The 23,299-nt window shown below is 40.9% G+C and overlaps 1 protein-coding gene across 3 annotated transcripts in view; it reads right to left on the reverse strand.

Moving 5' to 3' along the window:
* Window positions 1-23,299, reverse strand: part of LOC132145288 (ephrin type-A receptor 7-like) — a 144,150-nt gene that overhangs the window by 25,634 nt on the left and 95,217 nt on the right. For all 3 annotated transcript variants that reach the window (XR_009434454.1, XM_059556180.1, XM_059556179.1), the window contains exons 5-8: window positions 22,900-23,247; window positions 7,909-8,036; window positions 6,920-7,211; window positions 5,277-5,385 (exon numbers count right to left, since the gene is read on the reverse strand). Coding sequence is in view for 2 of the 3 variants with exons in the window: in XM_059556180.1 (XP_059412163.1) it covers window positions 5,277-5,385; window positions 6,920-7,211; window positions 7,909-8,036; window positions 22,900-23,247 (877 nt within the window). In the remaining variant the exon portion in view is untranslated. The remainder of the gene's footprint in view (window positions 1-5,276; window positions 5,386-6,919; window positions 7,212-7,908; window positions 8,037-22,899; window positions 23,248-23,299) is intronic.

The following is a 23,299-nucleotide window of genomic DNA, read 5'->3' on the forward strand; positions in this document are numbered from 1 at the left end:
TGCTGAAAATGAAAAGGATTAGACGCGACCTTAGGAATATAATTAGGCCTAGGTCGCAACAACACTTTCACAGAGCCTGGTGCAAACTCCATGCACGAGGGTGAGACAGAGAGAGCCTGTAAATCCCCAACTCTCTTGAGGGAGGATAAAGCCATGAGAAGAAGTGTCTTCAGAGTCAGGAGCTTATCCGATACAGTTTCCAGGGGCTCAAACGGATGCCCTGACAAACCCAGTAACACAATGGATAAATCCCATGAAGGAACTCGCACAGGGCGGAAAGGTCTCAACCGTCGCGCACCCTGTATAAAGCGAGAAACCAGTGGATGACGACCCACTGAAACACCACCTATATGCTCATGGTGAGCTGAGATAGCTGCCACATAAACCTTCAGGGTGGCTGGTGTCAATCCCTCCGAAAAACGGTCTTGAAAAAACTCCAGTACTGAAGCCACAGGGCAGTAAACTGGATCTACATCATGAGTTTCACACCATGTCATAAACAGTTTCCACTTGAAAGCATATAAGCGTCTCGTAGAAACTGCTCTAGAGTTCAGTATAGTCTCGGTAGTTTCAGCAGAAAGACCGGGACATATCAACTCACTCCGCTCAGAGGCCACGCCCACAGGTTCCACAGATCTGGCCTCGGATGCCAGATCCGTCCCTGTGCTTGCGATAATAAATCCCGTCTGAGGGGAATCTCCACCGGAGAGCCCGCTAACAGATTGATGAGATCCGCAAACCACGGCTGTGTGTGCCATCGCGGAGCCACCAGCAACAGCTGTCCCACTCTGTCCCGCCGTATTCTGCATAATACCGCTGGGACCAGCCGAATCGGAGGAAACGCATACAAACTGGTCCTGGGCCAGCTGTGAGCTAGCGCATCCAGACCCAGGGGTGATGGAGGGCATAGGGAGAACCATAGCGGGCAATGCGTAGTCGTGCTCGACGCGAATAAATCCACTTTCGCTTCCCCGAAAATATGCCATAGGTGATTCACCGTTTGGGGGTGTAATCTCCATTCCCCTTGTTCCAGAGTCTGCCTGGATAATAAATCCGCTCCGAAGTTCAGTCGTCCGGGGATGTGAACAGCCCGGATCGACAGAAATCTGTCGTGAGACCAAAGAAGAATCCGCCTCGCCAGTCTGCACAGAGGGCGAGAACGTAATCCTCCCTGATGGTTCAGATAAGCCACGACCGCAGTGTTGTCCGTTCTGAGAAGCACATGACGGCCGGTCAGTAGACTCGAAAAATACTGGAGAGCCAGAAAAACCGCCAGTAATTCCAATTTGTTTATGTGCCAGCTGCGTTGTGCCGCTGTCCACACTCCGTGGGCTGGGCGCCCCTGACAAACAGCTCCCCACCCGGTCAAAGACGCATCTGTCGTGACAGTCTCTCGGGAAGCACAAATTCCCAGCCGAACCCCGGTGAGGAGAAATTCGGCTGATGTCCATTGTTTTAACGACATCACACACCTCCGCGTCACCGAGATCGTTCGATGCGGAGAACAACGGGGTGAAATATTCTGTCGTTTCGTCCACCACTGAAACGGGCGCATGTAAAGCAAACCCAGATGAATCACGGGAAGCGCCGCCGCCATTAGACCTAGTAGTCTGAGGCACAGTCTCACTGTCACTGTGTGACCCGCCCTGAAGTGCTGAACGCATGACGTAATCGACTGAGCGCGCGGGACAGAAAGCTTTGCTGTCATCGCGCGAGAGTTCAAATCTATTCCCAGAAAGGTAATCCGTTGAGAGGGGATTAATACACTTTTCTGGAAGTTTGTGCGTAAACCCAGGCTGTGTAAATGATTCAGCACAATATCTCGATGAGAGTGTGCTTGAGTCTGAGATTGCGCTAACACCAGCCAGTCGTCCAGATAGTTTAACACACGGACGCCCCGGAGCCGCAACGGGGCCATAGCTGCGTCCATGCATTTTGAGAATGTACGGGGAGCTAGCGCTAAGCCAAAGGGAAGAACGCGGTACTGATACGCTTTGCCCTCCAAAGCGAATCTGAGGAACTTCCGGTGTCTCTCGATGATCTGAATATGAAAATAAGCATCCTTCAGATCGATCGTGACAAACCAGTCGTTTGTTTGAATCTGAGACAAAATAGATTTTACCGTCAACATCTTGAATTTGCTCGACCTGAGTGCAAGATTTAGACGGCGTAAATCCAGAATGGGTCGTAATCCGCCGTCCTTTTTTGGTACCACAAAATAACGGCTGTAAAACCCTGACTCCATCTGAGAGGGGTGTTCTTCTTCTATAGCCACTTTGCTCAGTAGAGCTAACATTTCCTGTCTCAGCACCGCCATGTCCATCGGTTTCATCACCGTGGAGAGAATTCCGCGGAAAGGGGGCGGGCCTTTCCGAAACTGAATGGTGTATCCGTGACAAATTGTGCGTAACACCCATTGAGAAATGCCGGGCAAGCGTTCCCACGCGGCCCGAAACAATATTAGCGGTTTCAACATGTTCGTTTCCTGCAACGCTGTTGCACACATAGAAATGTCCGGGCACGAAAGACTCACGGTGTTCGTGCACAGGGGAAGTATATGCATAGCAGGCGTTGTATCTCGTTGTACGTGATCCTGAAACGTGTCCACGGCAGGAATTAGGCCAACAGATTGAGCATCGGGCTCTGCCGCTAGCGAAACAGCGGCGGCTGAGCGAGCCGTCATGACGGGCCGTTCGATGACGACCCTTTAAAGCGCTCCTCGAGCTCTGAAAACTGGATCGTGCATAGTGTCTGAGGAAGCGATTGGTGTTACAGTTCGCTCCAATGCTGTTCGAGGCGCTGTTTGCGGCGAAACAGTCAGGGTTTGAGCGTGGGGACTGCAATGAGAGTGTTGGATGCGCGAAAGCGGTCCAACAGCGCTCTCTAGCGGAGGGCACAGTCCCTGGCAGGCAGCGAAAAAATCAGGAGCTGCTGTTAGGTGCCCGAGAACGAGAGGCATTGGCCGTCGAACTCAGGTTCAACCTTTTTCGCTGGCGTTGTTGAGCCGGTGGAACAACCCTAGGGCCCCAGTCCTTGCGAGGGGGCGCCATAGGTGAAGGCTCTTCCCGAGAGGGCACTCGCTGGCGGTGAGAGGAGGTTGAGCGAGAACGCGCGGGCGCCTGACGGCGTTCAACCTCTCTGGGTCTGCGGGGAATCAGCTGGCGGAAAGCGGCTGATTGTTGTTTCGCTGCTCTGAACTTCTCCACCACTGAAGTGACCGCCTCTCCAAATAAACCGTCCTTAGACACAGGGGCATCCATGAGGAAAGATTTATCCTTTTCCTTTATATCGGTGAGATTAAGCCAGAGGTGGCGCTCAACCGTAATTAATCCAGCCATGGAACGGCCCACTGCTCGAGCAGTATGTTTGGTAGCACGAAGCGCCAAATCAGTTGCTCGCCGTAGTTCCTTGACCGCCTCAGGTGTAATGCCGTCCCCCTCGTCCAATCCTTTTAACAGCTCCGCTTGGTAGGCCTGAAGGACCGCCATAGAATGAAGCGAAGCAGCCGCTTGGCCAGCGGCCATATAGGATTTTCCCACTAAACTAGACGTGACTCGACACGCCTTCGAGGGGAGGAGGGGGCGGGACTTCCACGCCGCGGCCGAATTAGGCGCAAGATGTTCGGCGAGAGTCTCCTCCACCGGCGGTATCGCTGTATAGCCATGACTCGCCATGCCCGAAATGGTGGCGAAATCCGCGGCCGCAGCGTTCGTGATGCGCGCCGCAAACGGCTGTTTCCAGGACCTCGAAACCTCCTGGTGGAGGTCCGGGAAAAAGGGTGAAGGCCTCCGGGGCTGCGCAGGTGTCCGACTAGTTAGAAAACGGTCGTCCAGCTTCGAAGAAGGTTGGGCCTCGGCCTTCTCAACCTCCCATTCCAGCCCCAATGTACCCACTGCACGGGAAACCACATCCAACAGCTCACTGTAGGAGGGGGAAACACGCCTCTCCTGTCCACTAGGAGGGAGAGGGCTCGTGTCGGCCGCGAAGTCCTCGGACCCCGAGGCCGCAGTGGAAAGAACGTCGTCATCATGGCGGTCACAACCGAAGGAGATGGCACTACATGCCCCCGGTGTGGGCCGTAAATCCTCACAGGAAAAGACGACAGGTTCAAAAGTTTTCCTGTGTATTAGGGTAGGGGAGAGCGAGCGATGTGGAGAGTAATTTTCCATCGCTGAACTGTCCTCGAACTCCATGTCACACGTGTCACCCCAAGCTATCACCTCGTGCGGTGCCTCGGCAGTCGCAGAAGTGGTGTGGCGGGGGTTAGACACGGCGACATCGGAGAACACATCTACCCTAGAGCGAAGCACCCTGAGTCGCAGGCCATCGCAATGGGGGCATGAAGAAAGGCCGCTAAGCGCCTCCTGTGCGTGGTGTAAGCCTAGGCAAACTACGCACCTGTCATGAGTGTCCCCCTGAACGATGTACCTGGTACACGGGTCCTTGCACTTCTTGAAACTCATCGCGTCCGCGGAGAGGAGTATACTGCTCGTAGACGATCGCTGAGAACGCGAGACAATAGGGCACAGAAGATTCGCTTCGTACTGAAGGAATGAAATCTGAGGTAAATGGCGCGAGGCACCAGGTATATATATGCCTAGGCATGCTGGGCGGTGCCACGCGCTATTTGGCCAATAGGATTGGCGGGATGGTATAGGGCTTCAGACATTCGTCACACCGAAGGTGTTCCCATACGTGGTGACGTCACCGCAGCATCGAAGTGACCTATGAAAGGGAACTGTCTAAATTACAGCAGGCTTTACAAGCACATATGCGACATGTGTACACGTCTCGCAATCATGGTGAAATTGGATTGAGCGATTGCACTGCCTGTCAAACAAGCTAACAAGTACTGTGCCTCTCAGAAAAAGGAACGAGGCTTCACGCTCTCCTGTGGGATAACGAATGAGTTTGCGCATCTGTGTAAGTGAGAGCTGGACTTGACTAAAAATGTGTTTTGATCCATTCTAATGGATGATTTAGTAGACCATGGAAGTAGAAAAAGGCTTTTGCTGATGCAACTGTCAGGTTGCCGTTAGGGAGCAGAAACTGAATGTGCAACCATATCCTAATTCAGTTAAAGGGATAGTTCATCCAAAACCAAGATTGTAAGAGGTTCATGAACCAATGATGTTTGACGGGCCAGATTTGAGTACACAAAGGATAATTTTCACCAAATAATGACTGATAACCTTGCAAATTTGTTCTGTAGATGTGATTGCAGAAAGCATTTGATGGGTTAGTCTTTGTAAAACTCCTTGAAAAAGCAGTCATACCTTCTCCAGATGAGCAATCCAACTCCGAGAGTCAGTAACATGATGAGAGCAGCCACCGAAACCACCACGATGATCACCACAGGACTCTGTTCACTAGAGGCCAGGGCCACTGCACAACAAACACACAAAGACAAACAAAAGATTTGGTTAGTATTCACCATGGCACAAGCCATTATCAGTGCTCTGAAAGCACTGGAGCTTGACAAGAAGATTGATCTTTGAAGTCTTCCCTTATTTATTTTGATAGGATCCTAATGGGAATACATTTTTGTGAGTTTAAAAGTGACGACTTTCCTCCAAATGGTCTCACTCCATCCATCTGGATGCAGAGGAACTACTTTCAGTTACGCAAAAACACTTTAGCTCTCAAATGGAAAGATGACTCCTGGTAAATCAGCTGTTTATTGGTAAATAATGGAGAAAAACCCTTTTACGGGTCATTTATTTAGAATTCGAACCCTGATGGGACATTTAACAAAGGTAAACTTACTTGCACTCCTTTTCTGTGAAATTCAATTATCACTGAATCTCAATAAGTAAAATATCAGCCTCATCAGCGGAGGACATCAGGACATTATTTTATTTTATATTTTACTATGAATGTTGAAATTAGTTGTTCTGCTTAATATTTTTGTGGTAATTGTGATACCATATTTTGTCATGATGATTAAAAAAATACATATAAAATCATCTAACAATGCAAGCATCTTTACGGTCACATTTAATATTTTAATGTATCCTTGCTGAATAAAAGTAATAAATTCTTTAAAAATCTTACTGACCTTAAACTCTTGAATAGTATTTTTTATAAATGTAAAATTTTATTTAAAATGTACGCTATAAATATCACTCACAAAGGCCTATTATTCAGTCTTAATTCCTGAATATGGTAATGTACAATAGCTACAAAAAATGAGTAATTTTTTTTTTAATTCACAATAAATTATTGTATGACTGCCAGTACTAATCATAATTTACATGATGTCACAATGAAGGGTAATATAGTGAATATAATGTAATTTCCTTTCAGAAAAAACAAACATGCTCCATCTTTAAGGGTTAAAAAGGCTTAAAAAAATTATATATATATATATATATATATATATATATATATATAATTTTTTTTTTTTTTTAGGGCTGAGAAGTGAAACATTGTCTACTGTTTGATTTAATCCTAATTTAGTGGAGCACTTTGCATTTCAGAAAAAAATCCCAAACTGTTAGGAGCAAAAGCACAGTGGAGCGATACCAGACAGGATCTGGAATGAGGCTCATCCAGTCCAAATGGTTTGCAACCAGGCCCCAAACATGGCAGCTTTGTTCTGCATAATCTAAAGCTGCTCAAATACTTGTTTGTGTGCTACAATGAAGGAGCCTGACGAGGTCACACGTGAAAGTCCTTCTAAAGCGTTCATTCAATATGAATACATCCTCTTAAATTAAAGATGACAGCAAGCATTTGCACTTTAAAGTCAATGTTTCACTGTAAAGCCAACATATATTGTGTACTAACATGAAATAAATAGAAGAAAAAAAAAGTTGACAACATTTTTTGAGGGGCTGCTCATATAGCTCCAAAGATAATGGCACCACACATTCCTTTCACATACACTCTTTCTTTTAAAACAAAGAGAGACACTCACGTTCCCCCAGCGTCTGCAGCTCCAGCGGTGTGCTGTACGCCCCGTAGTCGAGTGGAGGGGGCGACACAGCTGCCACGGGGCTGGAAGAGGAAGAGGAAGCAGACGGGGATGATGGAGACAAAGAGGAGGAGGAGGAGGAGGAGGAGGAAAGAGGAGAGGAAGAAAGAGAAGAAAGTGCTGGGCTGGAGCAGGTGCGGATGAGGAAGACATAGGTGGTGCCTGGTTTTAGGTTGTTGACGCTGATTCTGGTGGCGGCCGTCTTCACCGTGGAATAGCTCTGATCTTTCTGATCCTGAAGGAACACAGAAAATGCCCATAAAACAAGTAAATGACAATGATGGAGATGATATTTTAACATATATAGAACAATATTTTATTTTGCTTTTGTCTTCAGTGTCAATCAATCTGCTGATTTGGTTCTCAAGAAACATTTCTTATTATTAACAATGAGGAAATGAGTTGTGCTGCTTAATATCTGTATGGTGATGCGGTTTTTAAGCATTCTCTGATCAATAGAAAGGGCAAAAGAATGCCTTGACTGTCAGCCTTGCTGAAAATTATTAATACTGTACTTTCAAAAAATAAAATAAATAAATACAATTTATTGGTTGTGCCAGAAATTATGCGTCTTGACATCAGCCATTATATAGTCAGACATGTTTGCATTGATTTTTTTTTTTTTTTTTCTTTCCTGGATAAAAAACAACAACCAACCAATTATTCAAGTTATTTACTTTACATGTTATCTGCTTGTGAACTATAATCTGTGTTCATAAGAGATGTATTATTGCGCAAGAGAGGTGTTTTTTTCCATCAGTCTTGGCAGGAGTTTGAACAGACATCAATGTCTGGCAGCTACATGTTTATCTGACTGAGTGATCATTGAGCTACAGGCCTGTGGGAAGCTGCTGTTTACTGTGGCTGTACACACATGCATGTTAATAACAGCTTCAGTGCTTTAGTGGAGAGGACAGAGTATGTAACTGTACCTTCTCATAGTATTTAATCTCGTATTCAGTGCGGCTGCTGTTAGGATACACGGTGGGTTCCCTCCAAACCAGAGTCACACTGCGCTGCTCAACCTTCTCTGCTCGCAGCTCGTTAACCTGGGAAGGCGCTAAAGAGACAGACAGAGAGAGAGAACTGTAAATAATTAAAAGAAAACTGTGAGCTGAAGTGTGTAACAGATTGGCGATGATAACTGTCTGAACATGCTGATAAAGATTTGATTAAGACGTTCTCCTGCTGTGAGAATAATGTCAAATCCATCCATCCACTGTGTGTTCAATGCTGGTTAGACAAACCCCAAGATACAACCGGCACAAATTCAACACTTTCGGAACAGTATTCAACATTTATGAGCGAACACTTTGCAAATACTTAAAAATCCTTAATATAAGACTTTTTTACGTGTTTAAAATCCTGTTTACAGGACATTCTTAATTCTGGTGGTTAAACAATGCAAGACCTGCAACTTGCATTGATTAACCACCACTTATGAATCCAATCCCATAGCTATGGGACAGTAAATTATCCCCTGTATATTTATTCAGAATCTCGCCAAAAGTAATAGGTTATTTTGCCTATCGTTTTATGGAATTTGGGCATACTACAAATTTCACATGCTGTTTTTCACCTACTATAAAATGCAAGACTATTTCCTGTCCTGAATGTAAGAGACTGAGTTAGATGGGTGAGTGTGAGTGAGTCTCCTGCCGTTCTGATCAAGAGATGATTAACGGCGACAGAACAGCTGAGAGCTCAAAATCCCCCACCAAGGACTGATAGCTCCATCATGCCAAAAACAAGCATCGGACAAATAAGACTCCCATACATCAACCAAGAACCAAAACAAACCTTATTTTTCATGTAATGCTTGCTTTTCTTTCTTCACATGCAATAGCTTGTTGACAAAAACACACTCACACAGTGTCCATCACGTCGTCTTTATATCATGATTCAAAATTACAGTGTCATTTGTGGTGCTGATCAAAGACAGTACTTGTCCTCTTCATGTGTTTGACAAAGGGATGAGGGTTATTGTCATTCAGGCTGTTTCGGCCTACTCCTCCATTTCCAGCAACTCCAGACATCCCACGAGACACTGGCATGAAATAAAACTAAGATATCTCAGTAAAAGTCCTTTGATCTCAGACAGAGTGACAGCTACACTGCTCATTAAAGATCATGGACAACTGTACTGTGACGGATGACAGCTTTATGAATACACTGTGTACAGATGATTCGATCCTGATCAGATGTGTGACCTCTTTTTCATTCATCTTTGGCCTTTATGCCACTTTTATTGACAGGTGTAGTGTAGAGATGACAGGAAATGATGGCGAATGGAGGAAAAAACAAACAAAAAAAACACTCACATTAAACACATAGCCGTGCTGTGTATGTGGTAACACACAGGCTACGGCAAGGTAGACAGACCAAAAAAAAAAAAACAACACTCAATAAGTTAGTTTTAGGAAAGGAAATCACACTCTTTAAACAAAAAGAGCTAGTTATCAAGTTTGTGTGTGTGTGTGTGTACATGTAGTATGTGCAATAGCTTAAAGAATAGCTTTATGAACAACTATTAATTATTTGTACTTATTTTGTATGATAGTGTTAAACTTTCATATCTTTTTTTCAAAAATCTTTTTTAAAAATGATTTAAAAACAGACAAATTAAAACTACAGTATTTAGTAGTATTTTGTGGTAGTAGTATTTTTCAAACAGGGTTCTAGTGACTAGATTAGCAATTTAAAAAAAAAGGTCACACCAGTACTTAGTTACGGTAATTTATAGCCAATAAAATAAAATTCAATTCAATTCCAGGAATAGAAATCCTACTTCACAAGTTTGTGAAAACATAATGTACAGTTGTACATATGCTGGAGAACATGATCATCAGGTGAGATGCTCTTGCCTCCACTGAAGCATAAAACACTTCACGAGTTCACAAGGTCAAATTTCCTTATATTATTGGTAGCCTAGAAACTTCCCCAGATTTTTTAAGTGGTCTTATATATATATAAAAGTATAAAAGTACATAACTCTAAAATAACACTGACTTGCTGATGTAAAACAAATAACATTCTGATAAAGAACATCATCTTTGCAGCATGCCAGTGGTCACAAGAAGGAAGGAAGCACCGGATTTCTTGAGCAGTCTGAATTGCCCTCTAGACAGAGCCAACATGGCTTTTTTTTTTTTTTTTTTTGCAGTGGTAGAGCCACAGATTCTTTCAGCAGGGGCGCTTTGGAAACTCCATTTGGCATGGAGCAGTGTGCTATCAGAGAGTGCAGGCAAGCACACGTCACTCCCTCAGGACATCTTCCTGTGAATAGATACGTAAGTCTCTCTCTCATCCTCAGTCGTCTCATTATTGTCTGGAGAATTCCTTCTATTGGCTCTGCAGTCTTTGGCTCGCACCACTGCAGCGACTACATCCGGCTAATCGTGGTGCTTTTGTTAAATACTTACAGTACATCCACTTTTAATAACTGTTGCGTGTGAAAGAGTCCAACGGGTGCAAATAACATCAACAAAAAAAAGTGTTTTCTTTCAATACAGCCAGTTAGCAATGTTTTTGACAACTGGCAGTGAAACACTGCTGACTGTAGAGAGACTAGAGAGAAAAATACAGGGTTGCAATAGTCTGGCAGGGTGAAATGTGATCTTGCCCTCAGCAATGGCAGTGGGGAACACGACCAAATAGTCAAGTCATGCATGATAACACACAAACATACACACATACACCACTGCTATATCACTGCAGTCTCGAAGAGCATGAGATGCCTCCAGGTTTGAGTTAACCTTACGGTTAGGGAGAAAGTGTGTGTGTATTACACTGTTTACACACATCCATTGCAGGGCTCTGTTAGGATAAGGAGTCAAGCTCTTCATCAATGCAGCACAAAAGCACATACGTTGAATTAAATGTTTTCAACCATTAAAACATTGGTGAATATACTTAAAATCCATTATATGACATGATACATTATGCATCGACAAAGTTGTAGAAATTCCAAAATTACAATATGCTTTTTCCACCACATTATCCACCCCAAAATGTGGCCATAAAGCTGCATACGTAAACAGCATATTCCACACACGCACACATTTACAATCCGCTACCAAGAAATAAATAAAGAAAACAATATTCTGAAATAAACAAACAAATGGTTGTACACATTACCCGGTATGCCTCACCAGCTGGGCAGGTTGATAGAGTTGCTATTATCATTTATATTATCGCAGGGAGAGCGGGAAGGATAGAATAGAGGGAGGGAAAGAGGGAGGATGTGGAAGAGGGGATTTCTGGCGGCCTGCTGGGAGGGTGAGATAGAGGAGCAGGGACTGAAGCCTGCAAGACATATACATTTCCATCTAACGAATGATATTACAACACCCTACGTACACCTGGGACATAAAGACGGGGGAATGAGAGGAAGCAGGAAGGGAAGAGGAAGCGGAGGTGGACTAGGAGAGGAAGAGAGGGAACGAGAAAGCGTGGTGAATGGTGAGGAAATGGAGATAAATAGGAGAAAAAGGCTTTTGAAAGAAGGAAAAGAGCAAAGAACTAGTGCAAGAACAGCAAACAGAGACGGAAGGCAGAAAAAGGCGAATAAATGGATCAGATTTGCCAATAGTACTAGTAGCATTGAATTTAAAATTATTTACCTCAGAGAGTGTCCCTAAAGATACAATGTGTAACTTTTGCATTATTTCCAACACCAAGCTACAAGAACAATGACTGTTTTCACACAAGTTAACAATTGAAAATAATCCATCAACCATTGGCTGGCCTATCAGATAGCCCTGCCCCCAACCCGTGTCATTGGTTGAGTGAGTGTTGCTCAAACAAGTGTGGGGCTCAAACAAACAGAGCAATGTTTGCAGAGCCACTATATTCAGGGTTGCCACAGCATATCAGAAGAAAGTATTAGTATAAATTAGTATGTTAATAATTATTATTGAACTATATAGTAGAAGAAATTAGGACAGAAGAAAGTAATACAGTAAATAATTAAAGGGGAAGTTTGTTTATTTATTTATCTATCTATCTGAACATTCTACACAGAAGCACTCCTGAAGATGTAAGCAGAAACATTCTATGTTAGAAGCTTATTATTCACCTATCTTATAAATAGAGAGAAAATGGGGAGGAGGAAATGAAAAAGGGGAAAACACAGAGACAGGGGGCTGACGGAAATATAAGGAGCTTCATGTTCCAGACACAAAGCAGCAACAATGCTGTAAGCTACAGACAGAGCATAAAACAAGCCGACAGCACAGGCAGACAACACACTAAGCTGTAAGAGTTCATGTGAAGTACAGCAAAGTTAGACTGAATTTTTTTACTGAGAAGTAAAAAAAAAGACCTCTGTGTAAAATAAATGCACATGCACACACACACACACACACACACACACACACACACACACACACACACACACACACACACACACACACACACACACACACACAAGCATTTATGCAGCATTGACTGCAAAGAGAAGAACCAGAGACGGGGTGGTCTGGCAGATAGCAAAGCGTCCTCCAGAGATGACAGACAGCTGTCAATCAAAGCATTAGGCCATCGGTCTCATCACAAGATTGCCTGAGCGGTGGGAGTGGAAACAGAGCAACTCATCAACCCCCTACAGCTACAGACACACACAGAGACACAAAGCGTCCTGAACAACTCATTCTGAACAACACATTCTGCATGCATAATAACCCGTCAAAAACACAATTTTGAGCTATTTATTACACAAAGATATGCACAAAACAAACATATACAATAAGGCTGGGGGATACAGGTAAATATATATATATATAGATATGTTTCAGCTTTTTGATGATATCTGGGATTTACAAATATTAATATTAATGTATTTTCTATTAAACTTTTTTAGTCAGAAGGAATATAACTTCAACTAAAAAGCCACAAGGGGTTTAATGACAATTGCAATGGCAATAATTAAGAAATATATTAAATATCAAATAAAAAAAACAATTCTTAAAACAATTAAGCCAATTTTCCAACCAGTTTGCAAAACATTTTAATAAACCGCTATATTAACCTAAATATATATTTTTAATAGAACATTTAATGAATACACTTCCATTCAAAAGTTTGGTCTGTGTTTTAAATGTTTATAAAAGAAGACTATTTAAAGGTTTCTTGCCAAGGTTGCACTGTCATCATCAAAAACACAATAAACCGGTAATATTGTGAAATATTATTGCAATTTTAAATATCTTTTTTTTTTGTTGATTTCTTAATATTATTATTATCAATGTTAAAAGCAGTTGTAGAATTTAATAATTTTGTGGAAATGGTAATAAATGATTTCAGGATTGTGTGGTAAACAAAGTGAAAAAAAGCAGCATTTATTTAAAAGAAAAATCTTTTGTAATGATCCAAGCTTCTTGACTGTCACCTTTGATAAATTTCACTGAATACTTGCGGAATAAAAGTGTTAATGTTTCATTAAATAAATAAAATAAATATATAAAATATACATTAAAGGGTTAGTTCACCCAGATAGCAAATTTATGTAATTAATAACTTACACTGATGTTGTTTCAAACCCGTAAAACCTCCGTTTATCTTTGGAACACAGTTTAAGATATTTTAGATTTAGTCTGAGAGCTCTCAGTCCCTCCATTGAAGCTGTGTGTACGGTCTACTGTCCATGTCCAGAAAGGTGAGAAAAACATCATCAAAGTAGTCCATGTGACATCAGAGGGTCAGTTACAAAGTTACAAATACAAAAATAGCAAAAACTACGACTTTATTCAGCATTGTCTTCTCTTCCGTGTCTGTTGTGAGAGAGAGTTCAAATCAAAGCAGTCTGGATATCCGGTTCGCGAACGAATCATTCAGTTCACCAAATCGAACTGAATCATTTTAAACTGTTCGCATCTCTAATAAGCATTAATCCACAAATGACTTAAACTGTTAACTTTTTTAATGTGGCTGACACTCCCTCTGAGTTCAAACAAACCAATATCCCGGAGTAATGCATGCACTCAAACAGTACACTGACTGAACTGCTGTGAAGAGAGAACTGAAGATGAACACCGAGCCGAGCCTGATAGCGAACAAAAGACTAACTCGTTCACGAGTCAAGAACCGTTTCTGTCAGACGCGTCCGATTCTGGAACCGAGGAGCTGATGATACTGCGCATGTGTGATTCAGCGTGAAGCAGACCGACACACAGAGCGTCTGAACTGAACTGATTCTTTTGGTGATTGATTCTGAACTGATTCTGTGCTAGTGTTATGAGCGTGGGTAAACCGAAGGCTTGAATCAAGGGCAATCATCACAAATGACGCCATTATACGTTGAGCGCAAAAGAACCGGTGAACCTTTTTCTTCAAACGGTTTATTGAATCGATCTGTCCGAAAGAACTACTGGTGATCCGAAAACCGATGCAACCGGTTCTTGACTCGTGAACGAGTTAGTCTTTTGTTCGCTATCAGGCTCGGCTCTGTGTTCACCTTCATCTCTCTCTTCACAGCAGTTCAGTCAGTGTACTGTTTGAGTAAATGAATTACTCTGGGATATTGGTTTGTTTGAACTCAGAGGGAATGTCAGCCACATTAAAAAAAAGTTAACAGCTTAAGTCATTTGTGGATTAATGCGTATTAGAGATGCGAACCGTTTAAAACGATTCAGTCTGATTTGTTGAACTGAATGATTCGTTCGCAAACCGGATATCCAGCTGCTTTGTTTTGAACTCTCTCACACAACAGACACGGAAGAGAAGACAATGCTGAATAAAGTCGTCGTTTTTGCTATTTTTGGACCAAAATGTATTTTCGATGCTTCAAAAAATTCTAACCGACCCTCTGATGTCACATGGACTACTTTGAAGATGTTTTTCTTACCTTTCTGGACATGGACAGTATACCGTACACACAGCTTCAATGGAGGGACTGAGAGCTCTCGGACTAAATCTAAAATATCTTAAACTGTGTTCCAGAGATAAACGGAGGTCTTACGGGTTTAAAACAACATGAGGGTAAGTTATTAATTACATAAATTTGCTATCTGGATGAACTAACCCTTTAATATACTGACCCAAATATTTTTAACAATTGTGGACAAATGCTATACAGGGGCTTCCATGAACCATTTGTGCGCTGACAAACAAATCACTGAATCCAAGTTTTATATCTGAAATGAGTTGACTGAACAACTCTGAAGCTTTTTGCTACTCAAGTTTAAGACGTTACTTCAGAGCTGTCTTATATTCATGAGTCGCAGACCAAGAAGTATGGCAAACCTAATCTAATGACATGCTCTTTAAACTTAATGGCTAAATAAAGACTGCATTAAACCACAATGTTTCCTAATTTTATATCATCATTAAAATCATGACTACTGTACAGTATATTGCAAATATATTCCCCAGTTCCAACAATAAAGATCTCAACATTTACAAGGGTGAGACTTTTAGAAGGAAGAGGGGCATTTAGAGTCAGTTTTCGTCTCCTTTCATGCATTCATTCACCTCCCTCTGTCTTGAGAGCCTGATTCATTTTAGCTGCTCGTCACTCTTTTAGAGTTCTTTGCAACACTCTGATGATCTAAGGATGTCTAGCCACGTATGTGTGTGTGCTCAATCCACCATTCAACTTCTTGCATGCCACATAACAAGCTTGCAAAAACATCCGTGATTACCACAAAGACCTCAAATGTTAAAAACGAGCCCTCGCAGAGGGTGAGGAAAAGACGTTGCATTGCAACCAATTAAAGTCCTTTGCACTCTGTGACAAAGGGGGCCAAATTGGATGAGTGTGGCACTGAATGGAGGGTAATGACTCAATCTCTTTTAGAGCTGCTGGAGCCTTGTGCTCTCTCATTTTGCCCCATTAGTGCAGACTGAGAGAGCAGCTCCCTTGTTAGGGAGAGAGACAGAGGGTGCAGTAATGCAGTAAACCAGTATTATTTTTTTTCTTCTGTGAAACACTAAATAAGATAATTAACAGTTTTTGTCAATGCATTTAAAGTAATTTAAACTGACTTTCACTGTTTGGCCAAAAAAAAAAAAACTCGAAAATATCTTCTGAGGTGTTCCACTGAAGAAAGTAAGGCTGACATACAAACACACTTCTCTTTCTCTCTCTCTCTCTCTCTCTCTCTCTCTGTCCTCTTTGGGCCATGTATCCTGCTGTCCTTCACCCTATGTCATCCTCTTATCCCTCTCACCCCACCCTTCCTCTGATGAGGCGCACAGAGGTGCCAGACCCCAGAGAGCTCCACAGGCCTCGGCCATCTAAAGCAGCCAAACCAAATCCTCTGAAGATATTGAAATGTCAATCCCTCCACACTGAACCCTCCCCTCTGCCTGTCTCCCTCTGACACACACACGCACATAAGGCGCATAAACTCCCTGAAACAATCGTGAAAACATTGCAGCTTTGTTGAGCAACCATGGAAGGTTTGTTCTGGTGTAAAAGAGCTGCAATCTATCAAAAGCAGAGCTGTCCAAACTCCGATCTGAGAAATGATGTGACCCAAATCTGCCCGCTCTTTGTTTGGTTCTTATTCACAGCTGGCTCAACATTCTGATTTAAACCCTCGAATTTTCAGATCCACAGTATTAAATGTTGTGTGGGGCACTTTTAAAAATTACTATGTGTCATGGGTGATTCTAAAGATCTGAATGAAGCACTTACACATTCATGTAGCCGATGGAGTTATCTATCTACCACAGGAAATATGCCAAACAAATAAGTGACTCATCCATGGTGACAAAAAGCCTTTACAAATCATAGGGGCTGGAATGCCGTCAGATTTCTTTCAGTTCATAAATTCACACTGATTTAACATGAAAAAAAATAAAAAATGCCTCCACAGATGTCTAGTTAAATTGAATTTGTAGCAAGAGGCAGCTTGGAAATGCACACAGTCAGACGTTAACTCACGTGTCCAAGGCCAGGATGGTACTGTCACTTTTATTTTTTAAATATATTTATTTAGAATATAAATATAAATAAATATATTTATGAGCAAAAGGAATAAATAAAATGAATATAAAGAGAAAAAATAATTCAGATCAAATTTTCAGATCAACAGTATTAAATGGTGTATGAGGCAATTATTGAGATAAATAAACTATTACAGTGAATTATTACAGTGTCAGTAATTTAAAGAGTACTTTTATGTACTATTTTATACACTGGATTATCCAAAGATAATCATTAGAACATGCTTATTTAATATACAAATAATTAGGGTAATTAAGAACAAAATGTTTTTTTCAGTGACATAAAATTTTAGTCATACCTATATGGCCCTTTCAAGAACAGTAACAGTGAATTACTCAGAATTTACTCATTGTTGGAAAATGCATGTTATCAATTGACAAGACTTTCAGCAGAAAGTGCAACCGACACGCTTCTGTTAATCCGATAATCTCAGTCTCAGAATGGCTGAATCTCGAGCGATTAACCGCCCTGTCCAATATATCGGTCTATCTATCAGTCTGTCTATCAATACTATCACTAGTACTGTGAAGATTGTTGGAAATTTTATTGCTTGTACCTTCAGGGCTTAGCTCATATAAGCCAGTGTTTGTGCAATCTCCATGGTCTCTCTTCATGTATCTGTGCACATGTCAACACGCTCTAGTGTACTGCTACAATATTACCTCAGTTAACCGTGACGGGCTCCACGCAAGCAGAGAACATAATGGGACTGATGCCCTTGCTGTGTTCTGAGACAATATGTCACAAAAGAGCCAGTGACCTTTATGAATACTGCAATAGTGACTTTAAGGGCACACTCTTACCCCCACCCTAAACTAAAGCTTTTAGCCAATCCCTCCTCTCACTCTCCCAATGGGAAATATTAAACTTCCTCTCAGGATAAGGGCTCAGTGGTGTCTCCACGCTGCGGAGAAGGTCTGTGGAGATTTACAGCGCATGGTTCATGGCCGGCAGCGTTGGCTCTTAGCCAGTGTAGGGTTTAAGACCACAGGTCGATGAGAAGTGCACCCTGACCAAACAGATTTCCCTGTATTTGAGAAGGAGGCTTTGAGCCGGACTTTATCGGCCCACTGCAGGCCCTATTGGGAGGTTCGGCTTGAAAGGAGAGGTTGCATGGCTTCTTTTCTTGAGAGTCCGCAGGGAAGGAGGTCCCGTGGGGGAGAGGAAGTCCTCCTGCCTGGATCTCCAGGGACCTCCACAGCTGATTAGACACAAAGTTTTCACACAATTGTGAAACTTTGCGGGGTTGTTTATGGTTGCGTGTCATTTCTGACTGATATATTTTGCTAAATTCAGATTATTGCTCGCATAGTGAGGAGGGAAGCTGCTTAATTTAAGCCTATTACATTCTACATACTCCAAAATGTAACACTTACTAAGGTCTTTCTAAAATCGAAATCAGCAGCTCAACATACAGATGGGCAGCGTGACCAAAATCTTATACCACAGTATTAGTCATTTTATGTAACTGAACCATTCAAATTATGCACTCTAAAAATTATTTGTGAAAGTTGTAAACATGACATATTATTAGAATACGTTTTACATTTGTATGCTTCAAAATTTTGCCTTTAATTTAATGTGTTACTTGCCATTTCTTTGTAATAGATTTACTTGCAATTATTTGAGTGAAAAATGTTTTTACTAGAAAAGTTTTTCCAGCGTTCTTGCTATAAAAAATGGAGGGCAAAAGTTGTTTATATAGTAAATAAGCATATTATTTGTTTATTATTTATTGTATTTTTTTTGTGTGTGTGTGTGGGGGGGGGGGGGGGGTGTGGCTTGGGGGTAATTCAGTGGTTAGCTGTAGATATAAGTGATTCTCAACTGATTTTGACACTGGTTTGGTCACTGCAAACTGCTCTCAAAATGTTTAGAATGCTTACTGTATTTAATTTGCACAGAGTTCAACAAAGGGCCAATAAACACAGAACATTCACATTCGACACAAGCGTGGCACTGATCTCAGCCTCTAGTCAGTTAAACTTCTTTGTGTTGGCTTGCAATCGCACTGACTCTAATCACTGAGCTCAAACACACAGCTGCCTCTGAGACTGTACATCACAATAAAGTAATAGCACTTCCTCTGAGAGCTCCATTTAACCTTGAGCCTGTGCTGTGCGAGGGAGAGAATAATGGTGTGTTTATCGAGAACGGAACAGGAGAAGAGAGCAAAATTAAGTTAGAATATGCAACACGCATAAAAATTAAAGACTTGTGTTATGGCTACCCACACAACTTGATTGTGAATGTGATTTATACCTGAGAACCAGGTCAAAATTTAACACCCACCAAGTGCCAAATGCAATTTAAAATCTGGCTTTGGTGAGAAGAAAACAAAATATTTGCCAGTGTCATCGCAAATGAAAATAAATATAAAAAACTATAAATTATAAATATAATAATTAAATAATTAAACAATTAATTATTACATAATAAATGATTCTATTATATATTTAAAGAAATATTCTATTATTTTCTATAATTTTTCTATTAAAGATTCTATTATTTATTCAGAAAGGACAAAATAAATGATCCAAAAGTGACAGTAAACATTTCTTTTCAAATACATATATTGTTTTAGGATTTATTTCTTTTTTCAAATTTTCTATACATTAAAAGAGCATGAAAAAACAAAACACATTTATCGTAATATATTCTGAAAAAAAAAATCTATATAAACAGCTTCATGACTGGCAAATGTTCTCAATTCACTTGCTTTGGCAAGTGTGGAAAAAAGTAAATTCTGCCTGAAGGGGAAAGGGAGAGAAAGAAAGAAAGAAAGAAAGAAAGAAAGAGAAAATAGACTACTGAATAGGTGTGAGAGACAAAGAAAGAGTCATTTTTGGCTGAGAAAAAGCAATTGTGTTGGGAAGAGTATCAAATAATGAAAGGCGCAGGAGTTGAGTGCCAAATAAACGCTCTGCAATTTACTCTTAATGGAAAGCAAAATCTGAGTTTGTATGAGTCTTGATGAAAGAGATCTCCTCCATTAATAAACATGCGGCTCCTGCACTGCTTATTTCAGCCTTTGTGTTCGGGCACTCTGGGATCATTGAAGGATCTGAGCAAGCGGTAATGTGAGTGCGAGTCTGTGTGACTCTGTACAGTATGTGTGTGTGTGGCTCAGTGGGTCTGTGTTAATCTGGGTATTGTGTAAAGGGAGTTAATATCAGTGCACATTGTTCTGTAGAGGCATTTGACGACACAGGTGAGGGTCTGAAGTGTAACCGGGCATTTACATAATATTGCATACAATGTTTGTGTGCCTTTTTGTGCAGGCACAACTCTTTAGAACCCACCTCTCACACAAACATGCACCAGCTGTTCACTAAGCCCTGCTTGACTCCAGATGCTGCTCTTATACAACTTTATATTGTAATTGGTCAGCACTAAAAATGGAGTTTGCGCTCATGGGTCGACATGCAAACACGCACATCTGTGTTTGGTGGGCACTTTCCATTCCATTATTATCAGTTATGCTGATATTACATTGTGCTAAAGGTATTTTCTAGCTCCTAAACAAACCCTCTCATGAGCCTTTCTGCATTAAGACCTTATTTTCTATATTAATAAGTCTTTTACCTCATGAAGGCTGTTGGCTGGCGGTAATGTGAGCTTCTACTATTCTTATGATGACATTTACTGTAGGCCCCACAATATAAGCAAAACTTATTTACAGATACACACACATACCTGTACAAGCACACAAAACAAGGTGCATTCTAGCTGTAGAACCATGTTTTTGAAATAGTATGACTCTAAAAATGGACAATAGTCTTACATAATGCAGGTATGATTATGTTTAACATTACTAATTTATGTTATGAGCCCATAAAAAAAAAAAAAAAAATCAAATAGCACAAATATTTTTAAATCAATTGATCACAAAAAGTCTAAAAAGTAAAAAAAAAACATTATTATGCATCAGTAATTTCTGTTATGCTCATAATATCGTACTTACTGGCCTTTATCTTACCCATAACCCTAGCTTTGTATTGAATTCTCTGACTATTTTAAAGGGGTCTTTGAGAATAACACTGCATTCCGACACCTATTTTATTTCTTTATTGTGGTACAAAACAGCAAAAAAAGAGGCAATTTCACCTTAAAGAAATGACTATAATCTCCAATTATGTGCAGAACATTTACTCTTCAACTTAAAAAAATTTTTTTTTAAAAACTGTTAGCCGCGGATTTGTAATTTTTGTAGTTTCTGTTGTTCAGCACTAAGCATCAATAAAACGACCGTCTCAACTAATGGTAAAAAAACATGTAAATTTGTTTTTTAGTTTTTTATAATACTCATGTGCACCATTATATATCCACTAACTCAAAATAATAATAATAAAAAAAAACAAATATATTAAAAAAAAAGCACTGACCACTGCTGCCGATCTCATTAAAGAGGACAGGAACGTTGTTTAATCCCACATGGTATGGAAAGACATCAATGACACGAGGATGCAATGAAACTGAGAAGCACTAAGATGAATAAGCTGCTTTGTCACAACCTCATTTAGCTAAAAAAAGGGACTATTTCACTCTAATCAAATGGAGATGAGTGAAAACATCTGCTGCAGTATTACTGAGAGAGGACGGTGTCCTCAAACACGGTCTCTACCAACATCAGGAGCAAGACAACCACTCAAAGACAAAAAAACATGCAAACCAGCATTCACCATCCACATTACACTGATTAATGCAAAAGTGGCAATGTGGGATCATATGACATCAGATGAAATAAAGAGAAGACAGCACTATCTTGTGTTTTACAGAACTGTATCTTGCTAAACAGGCTTTATCCTCATAAAAAAGTGAACTTTGAATCACTGAGGCACTTAATTTGGAAATACAGGCAATGATACTAGGTAGGGGTGCAACGGTACACGTATTTATACCGAAAATTCTTTACCGAAATCTGTACCGAACAAATACAGCATTGATTTAACGTCATTGGAAACTTCCATTTTTAGATATGGTTACTTCCTCATTTCTACTAGTTTTAACGTGAAATAAACATGAATGAATGACATCAAAACAAAATGTCATGTAGCATTTAATTTACCTCAGGCAAGTCAAAGTCAAAGCTCTTTGGATCACTAGAGAAATGAAATCTAGAGAAGAGCATTTTGTGAAATATTAGACCATGTACTCATTATATTTTACTTTACCTGTTAGTGATGTCTTAATTATTTAATGTATGTTTATGTTTACCAACAAAAAGTGTCTTAGAAAATTTAAATCAATATATTGTTTTCTGTGAGTGAGTAAACAAGATGATTTTCACATCATTTAGAAAGAAAAATTCTAGGCTACAAGCTCCAGTTCTCAAAAATCCCGGGAACCATTGTTCTTTATGTGTTTTATTGCCTTATTCAAGCGTTTTAACATTTTTAGTTTTTCACTAACCACGCATAATATTTTTTTTCTCAAAAACACAATCATGTACATACATGCATTTCACATATTATTACAGCCCAGTTTGTGCTGATTACAGTGAGATTAGTCTTTACCCATTTAGATATTTATAAGAAACTGAAAAAAGCACAAATGTCAAGGCATGACAAAACTTCTCCAGGCCCCAAAAATACCCTTAGACTCCAGAGGGTTAATTTGTTATGAAACAAGTTATGACAGTCACTGTGTAAATGAATAGATTTCAACAACAAACAGAAATTTTATCATTTAGAAGTTCATTTAAAAACAGATCATAAGGTGAGCTAGATTCCTTATAGAAATGTTTAATTATAATTGAATTTATTCAAAGAATAATAAAAAGCAATTTGTTCAGTAAACCACTGTTTATTTAAAAAAAAAAAAACTTTTTGTTTGTTTTTTCCCCCCTGCTTTACTGAAACTATTCTGAAATGTGATGTCACAACCGAGGTACGTACCGAACCATCATGTTTATGTACCGTTACACCCCTTTTACTAAGTAAACACAAGTTTAAATATTTTATGAAGAATGTACCTGGAAGGCTGGTGGAGATGTTGACCTGTGTGTAGAACCTTTTGTTGGGGAGTAACTCCGAGACGCCGTTCCGGGCCTCCACGCTGAAGGAGTAGTTGGAGTTGGGCAGCAGGCTGACTACAGTGACTGTGCGCTCCGTCAGACCGCTCTGCTGTGGTACGAAGCCCACACTGGCTCCGCAGGGTTCACACTGCACCTGCGGGGCCCGTGGGGGGCCGACGCATCGCCGGCAGCCTATGCTGTAGGTGAGATCCCCTCGGCCGCCTGAGTCATTCGGAGCGGCCCACTCCAGAATGAGCGTGGACTGTTTGAGGGTGTAGACCAGATCTCGAGGAGGAGAGGGGGGGCCTGTGTGTAAAAATAAATAAATGAAGTTTGCAATGCTTTATTAAAACAAAAT

This window comes from Carassius carassius, chromosome 8 (assembly GCF_963082965.1).
Source record: "Carassius carassius chromosome 8, fCarCar2.1, whole genome shotgun sequence".
NCBI classification, from domain to species: domain Eukaryota; kingdom Metazoa; phylum Chordata; class Actinopteri; order Cypriniformes; family Cyprinidae; genus Carassius; species Carassius carassius.